The sequence below is a fragment of the Vipera berus genome (assembly GCF_964194415.1).
Source record: "Vipera berus genome assembly, chromosome: 16".
In the NCBI taxonomy this organism is placed as follows: Eukaryota; Metazoa; Chordata; class Lepidosauria; order Squamata; family Viperidae; genus Vipera; species Vipera berus.
In genome coordinates, this window is record NC_138219.1 from 4,499,187 (window position 1) to 4,527,112 (window position 27,926).

General features: G+C 46.7%; 2 protein-coding genes across 5 annotated transcripts in view; one reads left to right on the top strand and one right to left on the bottom strand.

Moving 5' to 3' along the window:
* Positions 1 to 27,926, top strand: part of LOC308675189 (uncharacterized protein) — a 37,099-nt gene that overhangs the window by 8,545 nt on the left and 628 nt on the right. For 2 of the 4 annotated variants that reach the window (XR_014028084.1, XR_014028085.1), the window contains 2 exons: positions 21,349 to 21,508; positions 22,260 to 22,469. The gene's annotated coding sequence lies outside the window, so the exon portion shown is untranslated. Of the gene's footprint in view, positions 1 to 21,348; positions 21,792 to 22,259; positions 22,470 to 27,926 lie in introns of those variants that run through there. The other 2 variants (XR_014028083.1, XM_081340244.1) reach the window with 2 other exon arrangements.
* PYGM (glycogen phosphorylase, muscle associated) lies at positions 890 to 27,780 on the bottom strand. Its single transcript, XM_081340213.1, has 19 exons — positions 27,439 to 27,780; positions 24,645 to 24,746; positions 24,058 to 24,136; positions 22,477 to 22,712; positions 20,945 to 21,056; positions 20,071 to 20,153; positions 18,265 to 18,408; positions 17,596 to 17,688; positions 16,476 to 16,622; positions 15,414 to 15,577; positions 14,182 to 14,296; positions 13,379 to 13,480; positions 12,389 to 12,536; positions 9,526 to 9,584; positions 7,642 to 7,783; positions 6,022 to 6,229; positions 4,809 to 4,943; positions 3,369 to 3,435; positions 890 to 1,473 (listed from the first exon to the last, which is right to left on the bottom strand). The coding sequence occupies exons 1-19, from the start codon at positions 27,679 to 27,681 to the stop codon at positions 1,321 to 1,323; spliced, it is 2,532 nt and encodes an 843-aa protein (XP_081196339.1). The 5' UTR covers positions 27,682 to 27,780; the 3' UTR covers positions 890 to 1,320.

Consider the following 27,926-nt stretch of genomic DNA (forward strand, 5'->3'; position numbering starts at 1 on the left):
TAATTTCTATTTTTTTTTTTTACTTTTAGCTCAAGCACAAGGCTGACTGTATGACTATATTTCCACCAGCAGTGTAGTCAGAATTCTTGTGCGGTATTTTTTTTTTCCTCCCAGATTGACAGCAGCCTCTGCCTTACAATTTTCCCCTATTATTTTTCTTTCTTTCTTTCTTTTCCCCTGCTCACATCGCATCAAATCGAAATTCCTCCAGAACGGGGGAAAAGTCGAAGCATCAGCTTGGTTCCCTTTTTAGCCTGAGTTCATTTATTTTTAATTAATCTTTTAATTAGCACTTAAATGCTCTTTACAGCTATATTCATAAATATTTTAGCCTAGTTTATATCGGGTATGTGTTTCATGAAAATATTAACAAAATGCCACATACGTAGAGTATGCTTTTCTCTCTTTTTTTTTTTGGATCAATTACAGGTAGAAAAATTTGAGCGATGCATTTAAGGACATCAATGGGAAAAGCGATGGGATTCTTTTCGGGTCTTAGTTCCTCATCTCCTCCCTGCAGTTTAGCACCGAGGCCTCTCTGAGCTCACCCTTATTTCCAAAGGACAATTAGAGAAGCATTTTCACCCTAATTGAAATGCCAATTTAAAAAGCAACAGGAACACAGGCTGATGGGGAAAACGGATCGTTCACAGGGAAGTAAAAGCCATTTTTAGCATATCCCCAAAGACTTTGTTTTTGGTCAATAGTGGCTATATCCCCCTCCCTGAACGAAAATAAAATCTCTGTTGAAATACAGGTAGTCTAGTGACCCTTCAAAGTCACAACGGCAGTGAAAAAAAGGGACTTACAAAATTAATTAATGCTTTTCTTTTTTTAAAAAAAAAGAAAGAAAACTTGCAGGGGGAAAAAATGTTCTACCAGTCAGGAGTGTTTTAAAAGCTTTATTTATTTATTTTTAAACGTTCCTTTTGCTTCTATCTTCCGGTTTGCAACCCCTTTCCTCATTTCACAATGACCGGAAGGATTGTGTCGTTGTTGTTGTTTTTTTGCTGAGCTGAACAGCCAACTCTCCTTCCCCTGGTGGGTCTTTTGCAGATACACCCCCCCCCCAAAAAAAGCTGCAAAAGCAGCTTTTTCTCACACTAAGAAGGGAAGGAAGCACAGGCAAAATACTGTGTGAAGGAAAGGGTGATGGTGAATTTTTAAAAAAATACATACCGAGGGGGGGCTAGGAAGGTGAGGGGTCCTTCCCACACATTCCCCTCGGTGGCAGGTTGGGGGGGGGCTTGGCAGAGATGGAGATCCACATTGTAGCCGAGCCCCCCCCCCCAGGGCAGTAAGACAGAGGATGGTGGGTGCTCATTCCCGAGGATCGTCGGGGGCAGGGATCTTTTGGCGGGTGGGCTCGACCCCCCAGATCTCGCGGGCGTACTGGGCGATGGTGCGGTCGCTCGAGAACTTTCCGGAAGTCCCAATGTTCCGGATCACCTTCTTTGTCCACTCCTTGGAGTTCTGCGGAAGGCCAGCAACAAGGAAATTGAGAGACGGAAGGGAAACCCTATCTCCTCTTTTTTTAAAAAATAGATTTTTATTTGAAATTTTACAAAATGCATAAAAAATAGCCCAAACTAAGAGAGAGAAAGAAAAGGAGAAGGAAGGAAGGAAGGAAGGAAGGAAGGTAGGTAGGTAGGTGAGAAAGGAAAGAAAGAAAGAAAATTGAAAGAAAAAGAAAAAGAAAAAACGGAGGGAGGGAAGGAAGGGAGATGAGAGAACAAAGGAGAGAAAGAAGAAAGAAAAAGGACACAACAAAGGGAAGAGAAGGAAAGAAAGAAGAAAGGAAAAGAAGGAGAAAAAGAAAGGAAGGAAAAAAGAAAGAAAGAAAGAAAGAAAGAAAGCTTCCATTTTTCATTCTAACAGATATAAGTACCTTCGCAACTTATGAGTGTGATGGGCAGGCTTCATCAAACCATAAGTCACATCACAAACAAAATCAAAACTATTAAAACCAGGGGGGGAAAAAATGCACCACCGGGAGGGATGTAATCCAATTGCCTAAAAAATACAGCCCTTTGTCTAATGCACTTACTACAGATTTGCACTTGCGGTCTCTTGAGAAATGGCTCTCACAGTTTTAAAGAAAATATTACTGTGAAAAATAGATCTACAGACCCTTCACATCCTGGACATACGTTGTTTCAACTTCTACCCTCAAAACGAGGCTACAGGGCACACCAGAACAATTAGACACAAAGACAGTTCCCCCCCCCCCCTCCACACCATCACTCTGCTAAACAACTACATACCCACAACACATCAAACTATTTGGTAAGGCTGATTACTATTATTCTTCCCATCTTTCCTATTACCTATCTCCTTATCTACTGATGAATATAACTTTGTTGCTTGTATCTTATTTATTTATTTATTTATTTATTTATTTATTATTGGGACTTATATGCCGCCCTATCTCCCGAAGGACTCAGGGCGGCTAACAACAGTAACATATAATAAATACATAAGTTAAGATAAAAATTAAAATTAAAGGCCTCTGTACAATAAATTAAAATTAAAATTAAAATAAATTAAAAGTTAGAGTTAAAAATTAAAAATATAATTAAAATCCCTGTCAGTCCAGGTCAGCCAGGTGGAAAAAGAGTGTTTTGAGGCTGCGGCGAAAGGACCGGAGATCTTGGGCCATCCGAAGCTCGGGGGGGAGCTGGTTCCACAGGGCTGGCGCTCCCACAGAGCGCCAGACCCCCACCTGGGGGTCGCCAGCCGACATTGCCTAGCTGACGGTACCCTGAGGAGGCCTTCTCTGTGTGAGCGTACTGGATGATGGGAATTTGTTCCCGGCAGCAGATGGTCCTGCAAGTATCCCGGACCTAAGCCATGTAGGGCTTTAAAGGTAAGTACCAGCAACTTAAATCTCACCCGGAGGGCAACCGGTAGCCAATGCAGCTCACGCAGGAGGGGTGTAATATGGGAGTATCGGGGTGCTCCCATCACTACCCGTGCAGCCGCATTACAATTTGTATTGTTTTATTTTTAATCTTACATTTTAGCATCCGTACCCCCAATCCTTCTCTTCATTGGACTAGTCATACCCAGATCCCACAACCGTTCTTCCTATGTTTTAGCCTTCCTATGTTTTAGCCTCCATCTTTGTTGCTCTTCTCTGCACTCTTTCCAGACTCCCAACATCTTCTTTATATCATGGTGACCAGAACTGGATGCTAAATTTAATTTAATGAACTGGATTAACTAAATGCAAAATTTAACAACATTACGCTTCTCTTTACCAGCCTTAGCTAGATAGTAGCGAATACGACTTAGGGGGTCCTTCTGACTCAAACGTCCCCTGATTCCAAGGAGGCTGGCTGGCGGCACTAATCCTGGAGCACACTCACCTTGTAAAGGGCGCTGACCTTTTCTTGACATTTAATGTAAGCTTCGTAGTCGGCAAAAACTTTAAACCTGCAGCAAGAAAAAAGGTGGTTACTGGGAAGCCCACTTTGCTCATTAAGATGCTGGGGGGCAGAAGTGAGGTCTTTTAAGGTCATCCAGTCCAACCCGTTGATCTGGAATAAAGCATCCCTGACTGATGGCTGTCCAGCCTGTAGCTCAGTGCTTCTTAAGCTTAGCAACTTTTAAGACGAGTGGACTTCAACGCCGGCTGGGGAATTCTGGGAGCTGAATTCCACACGTCTTAAAAGTTGCTAAGGTTGAGAGGCACCGAGCTAGCTGTCCATTTTGTTGCTGTTGTTTCTTAACTTTTGGCATGAACCTGCGCTTGGAAAAATTTCAGCCCTCTGTTTTGTCTCCTGCATGGGTGAAAATAGAAGACTGCCTTTGATTCCCAGCAAAATTTAAGAAATTCCCAGGATTTAAAAAGTTAGGATTCTTAAAACTTTGCTTTAAGCTGCCCCCTGCTGGACACCCAGCTCAATGACAGAAGAGAAAGCCTGAGTGACACCCAAAAACAGATCCTGATGAGATTTGGGGGGGGGGGGGAAGACTTCAACTCCCAGGATGCCTCAGCCAGTAGTTGTGGACTTCCACAATGCAAGATGGCTGGGGGATTCTGGGAATTGAAGTCTACCCATCTCAAAGCTGCCAAGTTGGGAAACGCTAAATATATGGCCCCATTTATTCAGTGAATTAAAGGCCTGACTATACTTGCTATTTATGAGCAAATTGCCTATAGATGTAGACTTTGTATGGATAAGCATAACAAAATACGGGATGCATGTATATATACAGTGGGTTAAAAAAAGCATTTCTATGTAATGTATGTGTGTGTGTGTGTTCTAATACACTTACATCACTATCATGCAAGCGTAAATGTATATTTAACAAATATTTACAAAATATAAAAATATATATTTTGTAAATAACTGTTCACTCACAAAATATAAAAACATTCATATTTATTACATGCATATATATGTAACAAATCAATGTTTAGTATAATACATATATTCATAATACATGCATTAGATAATTCTATATAGAATGGCAACCATTTATTGTTGTAAGAGGTATACTATATTTTAACTTTTTTTGTTGTATTTTGTTTTCATTTTTTAAGCACTTGTGGTTTTTAATAATGCATGTATCATTGTGCTTTGTTCCTCTGGGGTTTTTTTCCCCTGTTACTAATAGAGTAACAGAACAGAATAACAGACAGAGTAACAGAGTTGGAAGGGACCTTGGAGGTCTTCTAGTCCAGCCCTGGCTGTCCAATATTTCTTCGTATTTGGAAAGCAATAACAAATGTATTTTTTTTAAAAAAAACCTTGAGAAACACAGCCTTAAAGGAAAAGGAACATGCATGGGTTCGCTCTCACCGGTCATGGTACATGAGCATGTTAACAATATCCTTAAAGAGATCCGGCTGCTTGGGTGAGAAGAAGCCGTTGCTGAGCTGATCGATGGCTTGCTTCAGTTCGGGAATGCGATCATAATAATCCTTGGCGCAGTAGCTGTGAGGAAAAACAGGGTTTATTTAGCCCAAAATGATCGTCCTGCACCCTTGGCCCTTCTTAGCTTCCCTACTGGAAGGAAGGAAAAAAAACTTTAAAAAGATAAAAACAAAACAGGTCTATTTTACCAGCTCTTTTGGAGAAAAACTATCCAATCTGACTTTTGCCCCAGGGCTTCTCAACGTGTGGGAAGGCAGCTCCCATCATCCCTCTCACAGGCACGGCTGCTGGGAACGATGGGAGCTGCGATCGGTCGCTTTTTGCTGGGGAAACCTGGATTCGGCTGTATTTTTTTCACAATGGCCTCTGAGGTTTATTAGGACAAAGTGGGGGGGGGCTGCGTGTTCTTGGAACTGATTCCCCTTCGGAGGGCAGCCGGGCGTGAATGGTGACTAAATGGCATTCAGCCTTTCCTAGTGTGCTGGGCATGTTTTGAAGGCAGGGGTTTCCAGCCGTGGCAACTGTAAGACTTCAACTCCCAGAATTCCCCAGCCAGCCAAATGTGTCCTGGGATCATGTGACCCCCCCCCCTTTTGCGACCTTCTGACAAGCAAAGTCAAGGGGGAAAGGCAAATTCACCTAACAGTCATGTGACCAACAGCTGCAGCGATTCACTTAACAACTGTGGCAAGAAAGGTCGTAAAATGGGAGCCAAATTCGCTTAGCAGCCGCCTCACTTAGCAACAGAAATGTTGGGCTCAATTGCGGTTGGAAGTCGAGGACGGCCATGTATCAGTGATTGCATGACCTCTGCAGATGCTATCTGCTAAAGAAATAAATGAAAATATCCTGGTGCCCATTTTAGCCTCACTAAGCCAGTTAGGACTCATGGAATCCTAGGGCTGGAAGGAACCCCTAGAGGTCTTCTAGACCAGGGGTAGGCAACCTTGGCTCTTTTATGACTTGTGGACTTCAGTACCCAGAATTCCTGAACCAGCCATGCTGACTCAGGAATGATGGGAGTTGAAATCCGCAAGTCATAAAAGAGCCAAGGTTGCCTACCCCTGTATCTAGTACCAATCCCCTGCTCAGCCTGTGCCTGCCTGGAACAAAGATCCCATCCTCCTCTGCCACCTACCCTTTCTTGTCCATCTCCTCCACATCCTCCACGCGCATGCCAAAAATGAACAGGTTGTCGTCGCCGGCTTCCTCTGCCATCTCCACGTTGGCGCCGTCCATGGTGCCAATGGTGAGAGCCCCGTTCAGCATAAATTTCATGTTCCCGGTTCCCGAAGCTTCAGTACCGGCTGTTGAGATCTGCTCAGAGAGATCAGCTGCGGGGATCACTGCATGAGGAAATCAGAAGAGCTGGGGTCAATCAGTTCAAGGATCGATCAGCTGGAACATCATTCTAGAGAGTGTCCTAAAGGTGATTTTCAAAAGGCAAATGGACTTGCTTGTTTTTTCCCCCGTTGGAGACGTTTCCCTGCTCATCCAAGAAGCTTCTTCGGTTCTGACTGAATGGTGGAAGGTGGAAGTATCTGTATTCCTTGCAATCATCTGATCTTTAGTACTCTTTCTAAGAGGCCACTTGGAGGTTTATCTGTGCCCTCAGGGACACCTGAATAGTGCAAATGGGTGTGGAAGCTCCTTGGAACTGCTAAAAGGACCGTGTTGTAAACACACTGAAATTCCTTTGAGGAGTTCCAAGGAGGTTCCACACCCATTTGCACTATTCAGGTGACCCTGGGAGCACAGATAAACCTCCAAGCGGCCTCAACGACTCTCAGAAAGAGTACTAACGAACAGATGACTGCAAAGAATATAAACCCTTCCATCCTTCCACCATTCCGTCGGAAATGAAGAAGCTTCTTGGATGAGAAGCGAAACGTCTTCAAGGAAAAACAAGGAAGTCCACTTGCCTTTTGAAAAAGCACCTTTGGGACAACCTACAGGACTGAGAATCTCCAGAGAGAGTGGTTGACCTCTTTGGGCATCCCTCATCCTTGGCAGGATTCGGAGGCACAGGTGCCACCTCTGAAAGCGGGCACCATTTAACCAAGCTGGCCGAACACAGAAATCTTATCCTAAGGTTACAGCTGGATTCTAAGACGGCGCAATTCTTCACCACGCACGCTGGCAACGGATGGCGCACCTGCCCAGAGCTCGTGAAAGTAGCCCTATCAAATTCCAGCCATGACTAAAAACTGTTGCAGAATTCTAGCAACCAAGGAAGCTGCTTTCATGAGCCGCCCTCCGTGGCTGCGTGCTGAAGCTATAGGACTGCACAGCTTACAGCTCGGAACGTGAATGGGAGGACAGGACACCACCAGGAAATGCCAAGAACTAAAAGTTGTCAGTGAAATCCCCAAGACTCCAACTTGACTTGCATCAGACCTTCATGTACTTTTCAAGAATTAATCTCATTGCATTGCAAATCTCATCGTTTCCATTTCGAAGCCCCCCCTAAAATTAAAGACGTTTACAACACCCTATGTGAAGCTCGAGGTGGTGGTGGTGGGATGATCTGGCTTCAAAACAAGCCAGGACACCTTGAATTTTCTTCTGCCTATCTGTCAAACCATTCCCCAGTGCAAGGGAAGAAAACAGGAGTCTGGAGGGAGAGAGGTACATTCCGCTCGTCTAATCTTGTGGCAGTGAGTTCCAAGGTTTAACACCGTACTGGGTAAAGAAGCCTTCCTTGACAATTCACGCCAGGAGATCCCAGCCAAAGACGGGACCAGAAAGCAAGACATACCTTTTTCAGCCATGGAGACTCGGTAGTTTTCCAAGAAGATCACCTTGAGTCGGTCACCGATGGTGGGATCGTGGTTCACGATGTCTCCGATGGAGGTAACAAGCTTGATGATCATTTTGGCCACGTGGTAGCCGGGAGCCGCCTGTGGCGATAAGAGGGGGCTTTAACCTCCCTTTGGGGACACCCCCCCCTCCGGATGGCTCCCGACCTTCGCTCTTTCCGCCGTGATCTGAAAACCTGGTTATTTGAACAGGCCGGCTTGGACTAAGGGTTTGGGGTTTATTTTAAACTATTTATTTGTTAGGGCTAATGAATTTAATTTTACTTTTAACTTTTGTAGGTTGTATTTTAATTGCCCTGTACACCGCCCTGAGTCCTTTGGGAGAAGGGCGGTATAGAAATTCAATAAATAAATAAAATAATCAATTAATTTTATATATGTATGTGTGTGTGTGTATATATACATATATATGTGTAAATTTTAAACATATATATATATATGTTTTCTGAGGTTTTCGCGGGTATTTGTATGTGGATCTTTGGTCATTCGGGTTTTTCCCCGCGTAGAATTGAAGGTGTAGGAGCAACGTTATACAACCCGCCTTGCCTACCCTACAAGGTTCCATCCAAAAAAGGTGCCGGAACTCCGTTCGGAGCGTTCTATGAGAAAAAAAGCCCTGTATATATATATATATAAATAAAAGGAGCGGATGGTCCGGGCATCCTGTTCAAAACTTTGTTCTGCCTCTGGAGCAGAGAATGTTGGCTTAATTTAGTGTTCGGCAACCTCAGCAAGTGTAAGATGTGTGGACTTCAACACCCAGAAATCTTAGCCATGGCCATGCTGGCTGGGGCATTCTGGGAACTGAAGCCCAGGCATCTTAAAGGGGCCAAGGTTGAGAAACGCTGGTTCGAGGCTGGAATTCTTATACAGTTAGTCCTCAAGTTAAAACCATTCGTTTAGTGGCTGTTCGCAGTTACAACAGTACTGAAGAAAGTGACGTAACGACTTTTTTCACACTTAAGAACCTTGGCAGCGTCCCCATGGTCACATGACCAAATTTCTGATGCCTGGCAACTGGTTCCTATTTATGACGGCTGCCGTGTCCCGGGCTCATTTTGCAACCTTCTGACCAGCAAAGTCAAAGGGGGGGAAGCCAGATTCAGCTAACCACGGTGTGACTAGCGTAACAACTGCAGGGATTCACTTAACACTTGTGTCAAGAAAGGTCGTACAACGGGGCAAAACTCACTCAGCCACTGTCTGAAATCTGGGGCTCAATTACGCTCGTAAGCCAAGGATTCACCTGCAATTTAATCTGTGTTTTTCATAACCAACGTTCCTAAAAAAAAAAAAAGGTCTGGAGAAAGTGTGGTAGGAAAAAGGAACTCTTTTCAGCTTTGGGCAGATGCTGTAACAGTGCAGTGTGTGAACAACCTTGGGGGACAAAGCAAAAAGAGGCTGGCTAGGAGAGGAGGCAACAGCCCTCAGTGGCCTAAGAGGCAGTGGAAGAAACTTAGGAAGGAGCTGCTGTGGTGGATTAAAATTGACGGAGGAAAATTTGTACTTTCAGATTTGCAGGTCCTATTAACGTAGCCCAGGGGTCGGCAACCTCGGCTCTTTTATGACTCGTGGACTTCAACTCCCAGAATTCCTGAGCCAGCTATGCTGGCTCAGGAATTCTGGGAGTTGAAGTCCACGAGTCATAAAAGAGCCGAGGTTGCCGACCCCTGACATAGCCTGACAATAAAGTCGAATTAGCTCAACTGGTCACGTGTTCTGTTTGGTAGAGCTGACAGATGTATCCCCTGTATCCCCAGATCACACCCCTGCCTCCAATATCCCAACTCCCATCTTCCCCAACTTTGGCTTTCCATTCTCACCTTGCCTCCAATCATGACGGTCCGGGGCACAAAGTGCTTGTTAGGTTCTCTCTTGATTCCTGGGGGGTGAGGGGTGGGGGGGGGGAGAGAAGAAGAGTCCACAGTCAGATGAGAGACAGAGGCGGGTCCACAAAGTGACGCCCTGCAAAGTTGGGCCCCCTCAATTCTCCCTTCTGGTTCCTTCACCAGCACCTTCCTGGATGCTCAGCCTTCCCGGATTTAATAATAATTTTAATAATAATAATAATAATAATAATAATAATAATAATAATAATAATAATAATAATAATAATAATAATAATAATAATAATAATAATATAAAAAAGTTGGAAGGGACCTTGGAGATCATCTAGTCCAACCCCCTTCCTCAGGCAGGAAACCCTATACCATTTCAGAAAAATGGCTGTCCACTCTCTTCTTAAAAACTTCCAGTGTTGGAGCATTCACAGCTTCTGGAGGCAGGTTGTTCCACTGGTTAGTTGTTCTAACTGTCAGGAAGTTTCTCCTTAGTTCTAGGTTGCTTCTCTCCTTGACTAGTTTCCATCTGTCGCTTCTTGTCCTGCCTTCAGGAGCTTTGGAGAAGCGCTTGACTGCCTCTTCTTTGGGGCAGCCCCTGAGAACACTGGAACACTGCTATCACATCCGTCCCCCCCCCTCGTCCTTCTCTTCATTAAACAAGACCTACCCAATTCCAGCAGCCGTTCCTTGTATGTTTTAGCCTCCAGTCTCTCCTTGCAAATCCTTTCAAAGGCAGGATTCGCACAACCAACCCGGCCAGAAGTCCTGCATTCACCCACATCCAGGTTTCATGCCACACACCTCCTTTAAAGTAAACAATGCCTGGGGGGGTTCTTTGAAGAGTTTCATCTGTCGGAAGCATTTATTTATTTTTATTTTTTATTTTAATCCCATTTATATCCCGCCCTTCTCCGAAGACTCAGGGCGGCTTACAATTTAAGCACAAACCAATGTGCTTAGCAATAGCCTTCATTCTATGTCTATGCATGCTTATTAGGGCTTTTGGGGGCCCCCAAGCGGCATTATTACAAAGTCAGCTTATTGCCCCCCTTTGCTATTTCTGAGAAGCAGCAGTTTGAGGCAGGGGGGAAGGGGCTGGCTAGAAACTGGGTGAGGGGGAGTTCTAGTCCTCCCAGGGGCCTGAAAGCCAGCTGAGTCAGTCTCTCTCATCACAGCGTTGCGGTGTGGGGGGGGGGGAAATGAGCGTTGTGGTGGGGTGGGCTCAAAGTAGACAAAGTAAAATCAAGGTGGGGGGGGAAATATTAAATCTGGCAATAATGAAATAATTGATCAACCAGGTTGGGCTGGGCTGGCCAGAAAATATTAAGCCACAAAATCATTTGCAAGATTGAAAGGAGCTGAGCTTAAAATGCACACTTGGTTATTTGGGGATGGATGGAACGAAGGAAGGAGATGGAAATGAACGAAGGAGATGGGAATGAGGAAGGAAGGAAGGAGATGGAAATGAGGAAGGAAAGAAGGAGATGGAAATGAACGAAGGAGATGGGAATGAGGAAGGAAGGAAGGAAGGAGATGGAAATGAGGAAGGAAGGAGATGGAAATGAAGGAAGGAGATGGGAATGAGGAAGGAAGGAAAGAAGGAAGGAAGGAGATGGAAATGAAGGAAGGAGATGGGAATGAGGAAGGAAGGAAAGAAGGAAGGAAGGAGATGGAAATGAAGGAAGGAGATGGGAATGAGGAAGGAAGGAAAGAAGGAAGGAAGGAGATGGGAATGAGGAAGGAAGGAGATGGAAATGAGGAAGGAAGGAAAGAAGGAAGTAAGGAGATGGAAATGAGGAAGGAAGGAGATGGAAATGAGGAAGGAAGGAGATGGAAATGAGGAAGGAAGGAAAGAAGGAAGGAAGGAGATGGAAATGAAGGAAGGAGATGGGAATGAGGAAGGAAGGAGATGGAAATGAAGGAAGGAGATGGGAATGAGGAAGGAAGGAAAGAAGGAAGGAAGGAGATGGAAATGAAGGAAGGAGATGGGAATGAGGAAGGAAGGAAGGAAGGAGATGGAAATGAGAAAGGAAGGAGATGGAAATGAAGGAAGGAGATGGGAATGAGGAAGGAAGGAAAGAAGGAAGGAAGGAGATGGAAATGAAGGAAGGAGATGGGAATGAGGAAGGAAGGAGATGGAAATGAGGAAGGAAGGAAAGAAGGAAGTAAGGAGATGGAAATGAGGAAGGAAGGAGATGGAAATGAGGAAGGAAGGAAAGAAGGAAGGAAGGAGATGGAAATGAAGGAAGGAGATGGGAATGAGGAAGGAAGGAAAGAAGGAAGGAAGGAGATGGAAATGAAGGAAGGAGATGGGAATGAGGAAGGAAGGAGATGGAAATGAAGGAAGGAGATGGGAATGAGGAAGGAAGGAAAGAAGGAAGGAAGGAGATGGAAATGAAGGAAGGAGATGGAAATGAGGAAGGAAGGAAAAAAGGAAGGAAGGAGATGGAAATGAAGGAAGGAGATGGGAATGAGGAAGGAAGGAAGGAGATGGAAATGAAGGAAGGAGATGGGAATGAGGAAGGAAGGAGATGGAAATGAACAAAGGAGATGGAAATGAGGAAGGAAGGAAAAAAGGAAGGAAGGAGATGGAAATGAAGGAAGGAAGGAAAAAAGGAAGGAAGGAGATGGAAATGAAGGAAGGAGATGGGAATGAGGAAGGAAGGAAGGAAGGAGAGAAAAAGCAAGGGAAGGAGACAAAGATAAGAAAGGAAGGCAAAAAGCCACAAAGTATCTGAATTTCATCTGGAGAATGCCACACTCAACCACTGTCCAAACAAAGATGGGGGGCTCATTCTCCCCACATCTGGCTGCCCCATCGCCGCAGCCGGAGGCCGGCACTCACTGTTGTAAAGGGTGATGACGTGCAGGCAGTTGAGCAGCTGCCTCTTGTACTCGTGGATCCGTTTCACTTGCACGTCGAAGAGGGAGCTGGGGTTGATCTTCACCTTGTATTCCTTCTCCAGGTAGACGGAAAACTTCAACTTGTTCTCCTAAAAGTGGGGAGGGGGAGAGACAAGACAAGGAAGGGGATTGAGCGGAGGCCAGACGAAAAAGCCAAGCAGCAAACACACACACACACCCCAAAAGCTCCTGAAGGAGGGGCTGAACTATTTTCCAGGTCCAGAGATAACATTTGGAAGCTACTCAGGCAAGACACCTCCCAGATTCACTGGAGTATTTGGGGGGGGGGCACAGCACAATTAGACTTGCAAGATTCAGATGTTCAGACTTTTAGCGTTGCCGTGTAATTCTCTGCTCTGGTTGGGGCTGATGCCTTTTTTTTATAGATTTATCCCATGCTGGAGCCCACTGCCTGAACAGAATTGAAATTCCTGCTTCTTTGCAAAGAAGGAGAAACCAGGATGGGTTGGAGGAAAACAGCCCCAATAGTACACAGGTAGTCCTCGACTTGCAGCTGCTCGTTTAGTGACCGTTCGAAGTTACCACGGCACTGGGAAAAGTGACCTACGACCGTTTTTTCACACGTGTGACCGTTGCAGCATCCCCAACGGTCAGGTGATCAAAATGCAGACGCTCGGCAACCGACTCATATCTATGACGGTCGCAGCGTCTGGGGGGGGTGTCACGCGATCCCCTTTTGCGACCTTCGGACAAGCACAGTCAACAGGGGAAGCCAGATTCACTTAACAACCGCGTGACTGACTTGACAGCTGCAGTGATTCCCTTAACGACTGCGGCAAGAAAGGTCGTAAAGTCACTTAACAAATTTCTCACAGCAATATAAAAGTTGGCCTCGATTGTGGCGGCAAGTCGAGGGTTACCTGGATTTGGGGCCAGCCTGGCCAAAAGCCCCCCTCCCCCTCCTCCTCACCTGTTTGATTTTGGCCACATCTCGGATGAAACCTTCATCATCCACAAAATTCAGAAGCTTCTTCAGCTGATCCAGATCAGAAATATAATCTTCCCCAATGCGCTGGAGAGGAAATGTAAACCATGACCAATAGGCCTTAACTGAAAATGCAACTAACTCGGCTTAGCATCTTAAACAGAGTTTGTAAATCTAATTGAATTCGTTTTGATTTCAGCCAAATCATTCAACGAGTCATTCATTTTGATTTCAAGCAAATCAAATTAATCTAATTTAATTTATTGTTGTTAACTGCCTGCCGTTTAGAGAAAAGTAAAAAAAAAAGTAGGATGGGAAATTAATGATCAAAACAGATATTTGGAGAAAGTACACACAAAATCTTTTGCAGGTAAATTACTATGCTGACTAAGATATTCATGTCTCACTCGTTTCTCGATCCCAGGACGCTCTGGGTAATTTTGGGCTAATCACTTTCTCTCCATCCAGCTTCCTGGACTTCACCATCTTCAAGAAAAAGTAGGCTATAAATAAACAGATCAATAGTAGGGAAAACTGCCAATGGCAAAAAGGAAATGGGTGTTTTCATGGATTTTTTTTTCCTTCAAAAGGAAACCTATTAAAAACCAGAGCAGCAAACGGCTATTAAGACAGGTCGTAAACAAATTTCTATCGATCGATCGGTCCATCTTTACCCTCCAGCTAAAAACCTCCGGCCTAAAAACCTCCATAAACTTGACAACAAAGAATATTTTGGGGATGAACTAAGAATGGATTGCCGCAGAGACGGTGTTTCATTGCAGGCTCACCTCAGCTATGACCTCGGCCAGCCCAGGGTTGCATAAAACCAGCCACCGACGGGGTGTGATCCCGTTGGTTTTGTTCTGGAACTTGTGCGGCTCAAATTCGTAGAAATCTTTAAACCTGGGGAAGAGAGTGGCAATAATTAGAGCGTTCGATGCAGGGTGGAGAGAACTGTTTCCTTCTGGCAACGGGACAAGCAAAGATGGAAAAAGTAGAAAAAACAACATTTTCTTTCCGAAGAAGGCAAAGAATTATCCATTAGTGGGGCTGCATTTGGATTCATTGAGTGTCTTCGTGCAATTCAACTTTTCCCTAACTTGACTTAATTTTAGTCTCATCTGCAGCCCAGGATCCTCACCCGACTCTTAAATAAAGTCTTAAGCAGAATCTTCATCTTAACTATAGTGTTAGCTGGGATCCTCATTTTAGTCTTAACTAAAATCTTAAATTAGAAACTTTTTCTTCAATTACAGAGTCAGCCAAGATCCTGATCTTAGTCTTAACTCAAATCTTAATTAGAATTTTTGACTTCAATTACAGTTAGCCAAGATCTTGATCTTACTCTTAACTAAAATCTTAATTAGAATTTTTGTCTTCAATTATAGTGTTAGCCAAGATCCTGAGCTTAGTCCTAACTAAAATCTTAATTAGAATTTTTGTCTTCAATTATAGTTAGCCAAGATCCTGATCTTACTTAACTAAAATCTTAATTAGAATTTTTGTCTTCAATTATAGAGTTAGCCAAGAACCTGATCTTACTTAACTAAAATCTTAATTAGAATTTTTGTCCTCAATAATAGTTAGCCAAGATCCTGAGCTTAGTCCTAACTAAAATCGTAGAATTTTTGTCTTCAGCTATAGAGTTAGCCACCTTCATTATAGTCTTAACCAGAAGCCTCCCCTGCGTGACTAACTTAACTGCAGTGATTCACTTGAACAACTGTGTTGGGAAAGGTCGTAAAATGGGACCAAACTCAACAAACGTTTGGCTTAACCATGGGAAGTTTGGGCTTCCGGGATTCCAGTCCCTGCTCGGGTTCAAGAGAAGGGCTAGCAGCCGAACCCTTTTGCACTCCCTTTTGCAGTTCTATTTTTGTGGGCTGCACAAGCCCTCTTTTGCACAAGGGAGTCTGTGGTTCCCGGTTTTGACAAGGCTCCGATCTGCTCTCCTCTTCTTTGTCTCTGTGTGAGAAAACCACACACACACACCCCACGCTCTGCGACCCCAGACACCTACACGGTGGCCTTCAGGATATCGGAGTGGATACGGGCGACTCCATTGACAGCGTGGGAACCCACGATGCAGAGGTGCGCCATGTTGATCCGTTTGACGCTTCCTTCTTCCACCAGGGACATGCGACGCATCCGGTCGAGGTCTCCCGGGAAAGTGGTGTAGACTTTCTGAAGAAGACAGGGAACGCCCACCCCCACCCCCCAAAGATGCCATTAAGGGACTGACTGGATTCACACAGCCTTGGTGAGGCTTTGCCCGGCGGTGGCGGCGGAGTTAAGAGTAATGTGGGAATGCTACCGTTATCCCTGGAAACAGCTGGAGAACACCAGATCTCTCCGAGGGACCCAAATAGCAACGGAGATGCAGAAGAAGGAACAGAACAGAGAACCAGCTGGAATGGAGTAGCTGGGAAATGGGTTTGATTGGCTGGCTGGCTGGCTGGGCCCTTAAAACATAGAACAATAAAGTTGGAAGGGACCTTGGAGGTCTTCTAGTCCAACCTTCTGTTCAAGCAGGAGACCCTATAACATTTCGGACAAATGTTGCTATCCAATCTCTTCTTAAAAATCTCCAGTGATGAAGCACCAACAACTTCTTGAGGCAAGCTGTTGGTTGATTGCTCTCACCATTAGACATTTCTCCTTAATTTTAGGTGGCTTCTCTCCTTGGTTAGTTTCCACCCGTTGCTTCTTGCCCTGCCTTCAGGGGCTTTGGAGAATAGCTTGACTCCCTCTTCTTTGGGGCAGCCTCTGAGATATTTTAAGACTGCTATCCTCTCCCCCCTCATCCTCCTCTTCATTTAAACTAGACCTACCCAATTTTTAGCCTCCAGCCCCCTAATCATCTTTGTTGCTCTTCTCTGCACTCTTTGTTAGAGTCTCATCATCTTTTTTACATCGTGGCCACCAAAACTGGATGCAGCGTTCCAAGTGCGGCCTTACCAAGGCCTTGTAAAGCGGAACTAACACTTCACGCGATCTTGATGCTCTCCCTGTCCAGGAGCAGTCTACAGTGATCTATCTTACTGCCCAAGCCATGAGTTGTTTTCGGAGGGCTTGCACTCACGTCGAGGAAACGCTGGTTGATTTCGTAGATGATCTCCAAGTGGCGCGGCAGGAGGGTCTCTAAGAGGTGGACAGGCCAGCGCTCCAGTGCCTCTGGCAGCACGGTGTGGTTGGTGTAGGCGCAAGTGCGCACCGTGACATCCCAGGCCTGCAATGCGGGGAGAGAGGAAAGTTTGCTTCAGAGGCTAATCGCTTGCACAATACAGGTGCAAACTTTCAACCAATCTTCCTAGGCACGAAAGGCAGCTGGGTGATTTGGGGCCAATCGCCAGGAGACGGTGAGTTCTAGTCCCGCCTTAAGCAAGAAAGGCAGCTGGGTGATTTGGGTCAATCGCCAGGAGACGGTGAGTTCTAGTCCCGCCTTAGGCACGAAAGGCAGCTGGGTGATTTGGGTCAATCGCCAGGAGACGGTGAGTTCTAGTCCCGCCTTAGGCACGAAAGGCAGCTGGGTGATTTGGGTCAATCGCCAGGAGACGGTGAGTTCTAGTCCCGCCTTAGGCACGAAAGGCAGCTGGGTGATTTGGGTCAATCGCCAGGAGACGGTGAGTTCTAGTCCCGCCTTAGGCACGAAAGGCAGCTGGGTGATTTGGGTCAATCACCAGGAGATGGTGAGTTCTAGTTCCCGCCTTAGGCACAAAAGGCAGCTGGGTGATTTGGGGCCAATCGCCAGGACACGGTGAGTTCTAGTCCCGCCTTAGGCAGGAAAGACGGCTGAGTGACTTTGGGCCAGTCTCTCTCAGCCCAACCCACCTCACCAGGTTGTTGTTGTGGGGAAAATAGGAGGAGGAAGATGTGCTGGATACGTTCAATGCCTTGAGTTATTTGTAAAAATCATCAAGGCAGGATGCAAATAATTTTTTAAAAAGAAATTGAGCAAACCCCCCCCAAAAAACACAACTCAAATGTGGCAATTGTGGTGCAGTTGGAAAGAGACAATTTGTTTTGTTTCCTTTTTTTTTGCGCTGCTTGGCTATTTGACTGAGAAATATTTCTCAGTCATTTCTTATGCTCATTTCATTAAACTACTTTAATTCTTCCTCAGCTCGGCTTGTAATTCCTACGCCAAAGAGCCATACAGTCTCTGTGTGTGGGGGGGGGTTTGCACAATTAAGGACTCTTACCTTATCCCAATCCAGCTTCTCAATATCCATCAAAACCCTCATCAGCTCTGGGATGGCCAGCGAAGGGTGTGTGTCATTGAGCTGAATGGCGACCTGCAGGTGTCCAAACACAACCAAACGGAGGGAATGGATGGACTAGAAGACCTCCAAGGTCCCTTTACGACTTGGTTATTCTGTATTCTACTCTGAGCTCAGCTTGCACCAACCGGCATTCTCGTTGCGTGTGTCCTTGGACCCATTTTACAGCTGAGAAGACGGAACCCCAAATCCCCCAACAGATCTAACATAATTCCTCCAGCTTCCACCAGCTTCTTCTCCGCCAGCCTCTCTCTTAACAAAGCAACTCAAAGCAGCCCCAACCCCCCCCCCTTGCACCCTCTAGGTCCAAGCCCCACGGCTGGCCAGAGACCAAAGATGGACATATAACCAAGGAAGCAAGGACATTATCCTTCTTGCTCACAGAGAAGGGAGGAGAGGAAAAACAGGAGTCCAAACCGCTCAAAAGGGGGCTGAATCAAGAGCACGCCCCCCCAAGCTGGGCTGGGGTCTCTGCTGGTCCCCTGAGAAACTGACCCCCGAGGCTCGTCCGGTGAGCCTTCCCCCCCGCCAGACCTCCTGAGACACCGATTGGCCAATGCTGCCACTCAGCCAAGGCGCTCGTGCGGGTACCTTGTCTGGGAAGGCATCGAAGGAGGTGCGGACGGGATCCCGACTGCCGAACTTGGAGGATTTGAAGCGGCGGATGATATCTTGAAGCGTGGCGGCCACCGCGAAATACTCCTGCTTGAGACGCAGCTCTTTGCCTTCGAAGAACTGCAGAGAGAGGAAGAGAAGTCTAGTCCCGGGCAAAGAAGGACGGGGAGATATGATAGCCGTCTTCCGGTATTGGAGGGGCTGCCATGAGGAAGAGGGGGTTCAACTTATCCTCCAAAGCGCCAGAGGGCAGGGCAAGAAACAACGGATGGAAACTGATCAAAGAGAGAAGCAACCTGGAATTAAGGAGAAACTTCCTGACAGTGAGGACAATTAACCAGTGGAACAGCTTGCCACCAGAAGTTGTGGGCACTAAATCACTGGAGGCTTTTCACAAGAGACTGGAGAGGCACTTGTCTGGAATGGTATAGGGTTGGACTAGAAGACCTCCAAGGTCCCTTCGAACTCTGTTATTCAGCTAGGGGACTGGAGGGTAAACCATATCATGAATGGTTAAGGGAACTAGGGGTGTTTACCCTAAGGAAGGGAAGGACTGGGGTGACACGACAGCTATCTTCCAATATTTGAGCAGTTGTCACAGAGAAGAAGAGACTGAGGACCTGATTTTATGATCGTTTTACCACAGTCACTAAGTAAAGCACATGGCCGTTAAGCGAATAACACATTTGTTAAGCAAATCTGGCCTCCTTGATTGGGAAGGTGGCAAACTGGTCCCATGACCACAAGAGACTTCAACTTTCACAAATGCAGGTGGGTTGCTAAGTGCCTGAATTATGATCCCACGTGGTCGTAACTCCAAGGACGGATTGCAAGTCCCTTTTTCTGAAGCTATGCCAACTTCAGGTGCTAGACTTCCGGAGAAAAAAGGAGGAACCTGCCCCACTTTACATCGGGGAGGACTGTGTGGAGAGACTTTTCCTCCTTTACATTTCTGGGAGTCTACCTCTGTGAAGATCTGACCTTGAAAGTTAACACAACCCAGGTGGCTAGAAAGGCCCAACAGAGGCTTCACTTTCTCAGGGTCTGGCGGAAGAACAGGGTAGAACAACGGCTAATGACCTCTCGTATGGTATTGTGGTTTGGTATGCTGGTCTGACAGCCGCGGATAGGAAAGTATTACAGAGGGTAGTGAGCACAGCACAAGACATTGTGGGCTGTTCCCTGACACCACTGGATGACCTCGCCAGGGCTCGCTGCCTTGGAAGAGTGAGGAAAATACTCAGGGATGACTCACACCCTGGACGCTATCTCTTTACTCTCCTACCATCCGGTAGGAGATATAGGAGTATAGCCAGCCGTACCAACAGGCTGAAAAACGGCTTTTATCCGTGGGCTGTTAGGCTTTTAAATGGGACATAATCTTATGCAGAATTGACTTGGGAGGCCGGTGTGTGGTGTAGTTGGTTCACATGGGGTGGTAGGATGGAGGGTTTGTTGTCACTGTGTGTTGGGGGGTGGGAGCACAAAGGGAGGCTCAGCTAATCTCAATGTACACATAGTTGTACTTTGACAATAAAGGTTCATTTCATTTTCATTTCAAACTGCCATTAAAGAAACAAATGTTCTCTTTCCTTGTCCAGCCTCCTACAACGGATGTCCTCCTTTGTCTTGGATTTTATATCCCATCATTCCCAACCTCTTGGCTTAGGACCACGGGAGTTAGAATTTAGCAAATACTGGCTGGGGAATTCTGGGGGCTGAAGTCCACGTGTCTTGCTGACATTGAAAAAACATGGGGGGGGGAAAGCCCAGAATACTTACGTTATCATTGGGATACAGAACACGGGAGATATTTTCTGCCAAATTCCGGTCCAGCACCGCCTGAATGTAGCCACCCACATTGACTGAAGAAGGGAAGATATTTTTTAAAAAAAATTGGGGAGAAAAAGATAAGTTAATATAATTTAATTAACCAGAGGATACTTCAAAATTAAAATCAAAAGATCATAAGGGCTAGAAACAGGGCCTTCTTGGTGCTGGTGCCTCAACTGAAGAAAATCTGGTTAGGCATCGTCTTTCTGAATTTATCCTGTCTATTTAAATCAGGCTTTCTTAACCTTGGCAACTTTAAGATGAATGGACGTCAACTCCCAGAATTCCCCAGCGAGTAAAGAATTCTGGGAGTTGAAGTCCACACGTTTTAAACTTGCCACGGTTGGGAAACCTTGATTTAAAACACTTCGGTTCTCTTAGGTCTTTGTAGAATAAAACCTGGAAGAAGGATCCACCCCATACAGGCAGTCCTCGATTTACAACAATTCATTTAGTGACCAGTCAAAGTTACAACGGCACTGAAAAAAAGGGACTTATCACCCTTTTTCTTGTTTACGACCATTTCAGCAACTTCGTGGTCATGTGATCAAACTTCGGACCCTTGGCAACTGACTCATATTTATGACAGCTGCGGTATCCTAAGGTCACGGGATCAACTTATAAGCTAAATCAACAGGAAAGCCAGATTCACTTAACAGCCGTGTTACTAACTTAACAACTGCAGGGATTCACTTAAGAGCTGTGGCAAGAAAGGTCACAAAGTGGGGCAAAATTCACTTAACAACCCAGCCCCCCTCCCCAGGGTTCCCAGGATTTGTGGGTCACCCAAGATCAGTTCGAATCTCAGGCGGGTGCTACTTACAATCCTTCAGGTTGAACTCGTTGGGGGCCCTGGCAGACCACAACCGCATGGTGTTGACTGTGTTGTTGCGATACCCAGGCACGGGTGTGTCGTAGGGCAAGGCGAGCACCACCTGCGTGGAAACAGGGAGGGGGAGGGGAATAAGTAACCACGATCAGTCCCTAGGAGGGATTCTGCTCCGTGAGCTATTGCAGACAGAATCTAAAATCCTAACGTTGGAAAGTCCCGGTCCCCTCTTGAATGGACTACTGCAACGTGCTCTACCTGGGGCTGCCCTTGAAAAGTATCCAGAAGCTTCAACTGGCACAAACTGGGATGGCACACGTTACCTCTTGGATCTGTGAGCTGCACTGGTTGCTGGTTTGCTTCCAAGTCAAATCAAGGTGCTGGTTTTGACCTTTCAGGCCCTACCTGGATCTGTGAGGGACCAACTCTCCCTGATCACACCTACCCAGAGGGTCATCAGATCTGGCCGGAGAGGCGTGTGTGGAGGGCCTCATCCTACGGGACCAGGAGAAGAGCCTTCCCTACCGTGGCACCTGCCCGCTGGAGTTTTATTGCGAGGTGAGGTTGGCCTCAACCCTTCTAGAAAGCGCTCAAAACCTGGTTTTTGCATCCACCCCAAAGATCCCTTGGTTGGCTGCAGCACGTATAACATCCCGGTTTTCACCCTCTCGTGATTTCGTATCTAATCATGTTTAGTTAAGTAGTTGGTGGTTTAATATTATGTCTATCAATATTAATAAGATAGATAGATAGATAGATAGATAGATAGATAGATAGATAGATAGATAGATAGTTATAGAGATAGAACAACAAATGATAGATATAAATAGAATGAGAGAATGAGATAAATGGATGATATAAATAGAATGATGGAACAGAATGATAAAACACTAGATATATATATGATAGATATAGATAGGTAGATAGATAAATAGAACAACAGATAGATATAGATAAATAGAATGAGAGATAGAATAATAAATGGAATGATAGATGAGATATAGAGCAATAGAATAGACAGATTGATGATTGAAGAGAGAGAGAAATAGAGATGGCAGATACATGACAGATATGATAGATAAATTAGGTAGATAGATAGATAATAGGTAGAACAGAGATAGATAAATAGAATGAGAGGTAGAAAAATAAATGGAATGATAGATATAGGGACACAGCAACCGTCGTAAATATGAGTCAGTTGCCAAGCGTCTGAATTTTAATCACATGACCAGGGGGGTGCTGCAACAGTCATTAAGCATGAAAAACAGGCATCAGTAACTTTTCTCAGTGCCATTTTAACTTTGGACAGGTCACTAAAGGAGCCTGCTGTAAGTCGAGGACTTCCTGTCCCGTGGGAACTCAGAACAGGAGCGACGGGAGGTTAAGCGAAAGGTCTTGTGTGAATGCAGCCAGAATGCTGGATAAGAGAAACGATGGGTTGTATCCCTGGGAAGCTGTGGCTTTCGGGGAAGAAACGCCAGGGGGTGCGCGGAGACTCGCCTGTGCCTTGACCAAACGCCGCTTACCTGCGTGTCGACCCACTTCGCTTCTCCCTCCCCGTGTTCCACGTGTCCGTAGAAGTGGACGGGGATCATGTACTCCGGACGGGCCTTCTCCCAGGGATTCCCGTAACGCAGCCAGTCATCGGCTTCCTCCACCTGCCAGCCTCCCAAGACCTTCTGGTTGAAGATGCCGAACTCGTAGCGGATGCCGTAGCCGTAAGCAGCCAAGCCGAGAGTCGCCATGGAGTCCAGGAAGCAAGCTGGGGAAACCCACAAGAGGACCAGTGACCAGAATTGAAAGAAGACCAAGACCCAAGCTGAAGTACATTTTAAACTTTGACAACTTTAAGACTTTGACTCCCGGCTGGGGAATTCTGGGAGTTGAAGTCCGCCGGCTAGATCTCCTTGGCCTAAAGCAGGAGTCTTCAAACTTGGCCTTTTTATGACTTGTGGACTTCAACTCCCAGCATTCCCCAGCCAGCCCTGCTGAACTTGAAGTCCCCAAGTCACAAAAGGGCCAAGTTTGAAGACCCCTGGCTTAAAGCATGGCTGGCTGGGGAATTCTGGGATTCGAAGCCCACACGTTTTAACGTTGCCAAGGTCGGACACCCCTGCTTTAAAGTGAGTTTGAAGTAAGACACTCGACATCTAAAACCATGGTTTGTTCAATAGCACAGAAGATAGAAACAAGCCACGTTAAGAGTTTCGCTGGTTGTGCGAACCAGGCCCAGTCTGTCTCGTGAAATGAAGGAGTTGTAGCAATCGCTGGCTAAGTGATCCTTTGGGGTGGCACATTGGAGACACAAGGGTCCCCCCTCCCCAAATCTGTATGAGAGCCAACCACTGGCTCTTGTAAGCTCCTCTGAATTGGCCTTAAAATACGGAGCTGGATTAAACTTGGAAAGGAGACCAACAGGAAATCTTCGAAGGCAGACAAGGTTAATCTCTTCCATATTAATGGCAAGCAAACACCATGGAGGGTCTGTGACACCATTTCAGGAGCTGCACTCAACTCAAATGAGATGGCATTTTATTTTTAAGAACTCTCTCTTGTTAGTTCTCGTCAGGATGGGTTTATGCAACACACCCAGGCTGAATTTGCACAATAGTCTAGTGTACAAAAACAACATGACAAAGCTCAGGATTTTGAATACATTATAGATCAATCTCCCTAACTGGGCTAAGTGGGATGTGGGAAACAGCCACTCTAGATGGTCACCTCTATGCAATTCAGGGGTGGATTAGATGACCTTTGGCGGTCCCAATCTATGGTAAGGTTTTTTTCAAGATGGGAAGGATTTTAAAATTAGGAGAGACTGGGAACGTCTTTTTCCAACGAACCAATTGTTTTTATTTATTTGCATCCTGCCGTTATTTTTTTTTTTTTACAAATAACTCAATTTTATTCCAAGGCAGAAGTTTTCGGCAACTCACCGCTTGATCAGCTAATGAAAACGTCGCCCCTGAATAAAATTGTCTAGTTGTAAACAGGGCTGCCAAAGTTCTTTGCTGCCAAAGGCAAAATCATGCAAGATCTTTGCAGGAACTTTGGCCCGCCAAGTGAGAGCGCTCTTGTGTCGTGATCTGCCCGTCGCTGATGCCAACCTGCCAGCCGCCCGAGTCCTCCGTTGCCCAAGCCGGCGTCCTCTTCAATCTCCTGCAGCTCCTCCATATCCAAGCCCAGCTGCAGAGGGAGGATAATTTCAGTGTTGGGACCCAAAAACATTTTTTTATTTGGTGGTGGTTTCGATACTTGGTTTGTGTTCCTCCTTGATTATTTTTACAAATAACTCAAAATGGCCAACATAAATAATAATCCTTCCTCCTATTTTTCCCACCAGAACAACCTTGCGAGGTGGCCAGGGCTCAGAGTGATTGCTTCAAAGTTATCCAGCTGGCTTTCGTATGTAAAGTGGAACTAGAATTCACCGTCTCCTGGTGATTGGCCCAGAGTCACCCAGCTGGCTTTCATGCTGAAGGTCGGACTAGAACTCACCCTCTCCCACTTTCTATCCTGGTGCTTTAACCACTAGACCAAATCTTCATACCATTCCCCTTCATGCAAAACACGGGGGGGGGGGGGAACTGTGCAAACTTTTTCGCCCTCCTCTGTGATCACTTCTTTCCCCAAAGCTGCCCCCTCCCCAGTTTCCTCCCCCCACCTCCAATCAGTTTAAGAGAAGCTCCCAAACCTGGTAAATGGCTTCATCGCAGGCATTTTGCAAGCCCAGGTTCACCATGGTGTTTTGCAGTGTCCGTCCCATGTAAAACTCCAAGGAAAGATAATAAATGCGCTGGAAGAAAGGGGGGAAGAAAGGGGAGGGGGGTGTCAGTAAAAACCCTGGGATGCGGCAGTTGTAAATGCATGCTGGTTGCCAACTGCCCAAGTTTTGACTGTAGGGACGCTGCAACGGCCATAAGGGCAAGGACCGGCATTAAATGAATGGTCATAAGTCAAGGACAGTACCTGTATTATGTGCATGCAGCTTTTGTGGGTTAGGGGGATTACAAGAGGATGCAATGGTGCGTTCCTACATTAAACGGTGCCCAAATCAGAAGCCATATTTGGCTTCAGCACAGTCGGACAATTCTCACAGCCTATTAAGAAAACCACACAGGTGCTTTTTTTCCAAAAGGCAACTGGACTTGGATGTTTTTGCTTTGAAAACGTTTCACTTCTCAACCAAGAAGCTTCTTCAGTTCTGACTGACTGGTGGGGAATGGGAGGATAAAATCCTCCACCAGTTAGAACTGAGGAAGCTTCTTGGAAGAGAAGTGAAACGTTTTCAAAGGAAGTCCAGTTGCCTTTTGGAAAAAAAGCACCTTTGGGACAAGCGTGACCTGGATGATTGAGACTCTCCACAGACATACTAAGAAAACAGCTGTACTTTCCAAACACATGTGAACATACACAATCCCATTTATGTCTGGACTAATGTGACTCAGCCGATTGGAACTGAGTTTGATTCCTCAATCCTTTTATCTGAAGCTGATCTTGGCACGCTAAGTGGGCCATTTTTGAAGGGCTGTGTTTTCCAGCGCTGTTGTCACCACCAAGTGGCAAACTCTGAGGAGAGAAGTTGTCCAGAGCTGAAAACATGGCGTCATCTGGCTTAAAATTTTAGCACAAGTCCACCCAGCCCGCCCTCAAGCTTTCAAGGTCTCCAAAATGCCTCATTTGACGAGGCGGTCACCGATGGATGCTACATTTGCCATCAAGCCGGTTAAGTAAACCACACCTCTCTTTGCACGCAATGCGTGGAGTCATAGTATCGTGGTTTATATCAAGGGAGAATGCATTGACCTGGATGAGAAAACCCTGAATTTTGCAAAAGCCTAAAAAAAACTTGGAGAAGAAAAAAAAAACACTCAACTGGAGCGAAAGTCCCAGAAAGCACAAAGGAGAACAGAGCTATCTTCCTCAATAATTTAGCAGGATAGAAAATCCTAAGAGATTTCTGTAACTGCAAGATTTTATTACATTCTCACTCATTGCGATGATGGCTTATTAGAGGCCTCTCCAAACTTGGCAATTTTAAGACGTGTGGATTTCAGCTGCCAGAATTCCCCAGCCATCCCGTTGGTTTTTATTTCACCGGCTGCAGGAATGGATTCCTTTAACGACCACACGGTTCACTTAACAACCATAGTGATTTGCTTAACGCCTGTGGGAAAAGGTAAAATTGTATGCCACTCACTTAATGACCGCCTCGCAGTATTTAAACTCAGTCGTGCAAAAGCTCGGTGGTTGCATCTGCAGAACCTGAGTTTATGGGGTGTGAACGCAACCCATCTGTGTTTAAGGACTGAATGCATCGTGCGATACACACTCGACCCTAGGAATTGGGCAAATACCCACCCCCAGAAAGAGAGTTTTGTCTGCTGCAAGACACCCCCCCCACCCAAGCTGTGCCAGGGGACCCCCCCCCTCAGCCTGCAACTCCTTTCCTGACCTTTTCCTGGCCAGCTGAGCTAACTCAGCCCTCCGCAAGTTTGCAAGTGGTGTCCAGTATCTCTTGCAAGGCTCCTGCTGACACAAGCATTGCTGGATTCAAATAGCAAAAGTTCACGCCAAATGTCAGGCTGGCTAAATTTAAAGAGTCAAGGCGCTGTTGCATGGGTGTGTGGCTGTGTGTGTGTGTGTGTGTGTGTGTGTGAGGGGAGAGGACCTCCCACGCAGGGCCAGTGCCCCTCTTGCAGCGGGGGGGGGGGACCTTTTTGGGGTGGCAGGATGGGGAGAGAAAAGCAGGAAGCTTTGGGAAGTGGCTTTCTGCTTTGCATGCGAGGTGGCCGCGCTTTGCACGAAGTGGTTCTGCTTTGCACACGAGTGTGCAAAGGATTCTTTGCTGGTGGGAGGGAGGGGGATGAGACATGGATGGCTCTTCCCCCCCCCCCCCCCCGTCAGGCCCTCATCCCAAAGTGGGGCTGTGATTTCCCATCATCCTGCGCGATGCTATAGAGCTATTAATAGGCACCTCTGCAGCTTTGATCTCTCCCCCCACACATACACACCGCCTCCCCCCCCCACAGCCCCTTGGAGTCCTGCCTGCCCATAACTGGCCGGGGAGGGGGGAGAAATCAGATGCAGACAACAGCAGCCTTGCTGTTCTCCTCTGGATGATGCCAAGGACTACAGAGTCCATCACCTTAGCCGGACGCCTAGGGATGCTAGGAGCTGGGGGTTCAAGCCGCGGGGTGCAGAAGGGCTGTTTTAGGAAGCCAGCAAGGAGCGTCCTAGGACGTCCTAGAAGGGGATGATGGTCCTGGGAACGCGGGACCCCGGGCGGGCAAGCAGGCATGCAAGCAAGCTCGTCTTCTCACGCCCCTTTCCCGAGCCGGCTGGGCACCACAGGCGCTGTAGTCCGAGCCCCCGAGCGAGGGAGGGAGCGAGCGATCCACGCGGGGCGAAGCCGGCGCTCACAAGCGCCCCGCGAGGTAGGGCAGGAGGGTCGGCGGAGGAGGACGAGGAGGGGGGGGGAGGCCCACCTTGGGGTCCTTCTCGTAGTAGTGCTGCTGGGTGCGGATCCAGCGTCCGACCAGGTGGTCGCGGACGGTGTGGGCGAGGGCGTAGTAGTAGTCGCGCGGCGTGGAGACGTTGCGATCCTTGACCAGCGTGAAGTGGAGGTGCCGGTTGAAGCTCTTCTTCAGGTCGGTCACGTTCTCCACGCCGGCCAAGCCGCGCACGCTGATCTGCTTCCTCTTCTCGTAGTCCGACAGGGGCAGCGACATCGCGGCGGTCCGGAGGGCGGCGGGGCCGGGCTGGACGGGACGGGACGGACGGAGGAGCAACTGGCTTCGCCTGGGCGCCGGCAAATGCGCCTCAATTCCCCCCCCCTCCGGCCTTTTAAACCCCTGGGGGCGATGCATTATTCATGAAGGGGCGGGGCCGGGTCCCGAAAGCCCCGCCCTCCCGCTTGGCCTCTAAAGCAGGGGTCTTCAAACTTGGCCCTTTTATGACTTGTGGACTTCAACTC

Coding starts and splice junctions, on each gene's coding strand:
- PYGM (XM_081340213.1), bottom strand. CDS start 27,681: ATGTCGCTGCCCCTGTCGGACTACGAGAAGAGGAAGCAGATCAGCGTG. Junction 24,137..24,644: donor GCGATGAAGCCATTTACCAG/GTTTGGGAGCTT, acceptor CTCCCTCTGCAG/CTGGGCTTGGATATGGAGGA. Junction 13,481..14,181: donor TGGCCGAGGTCATAGCTGAG/GTGAGCCTGCAA, acceptor TTTCCTCTCCAG/CGCATTGGGGAAGATTATAT.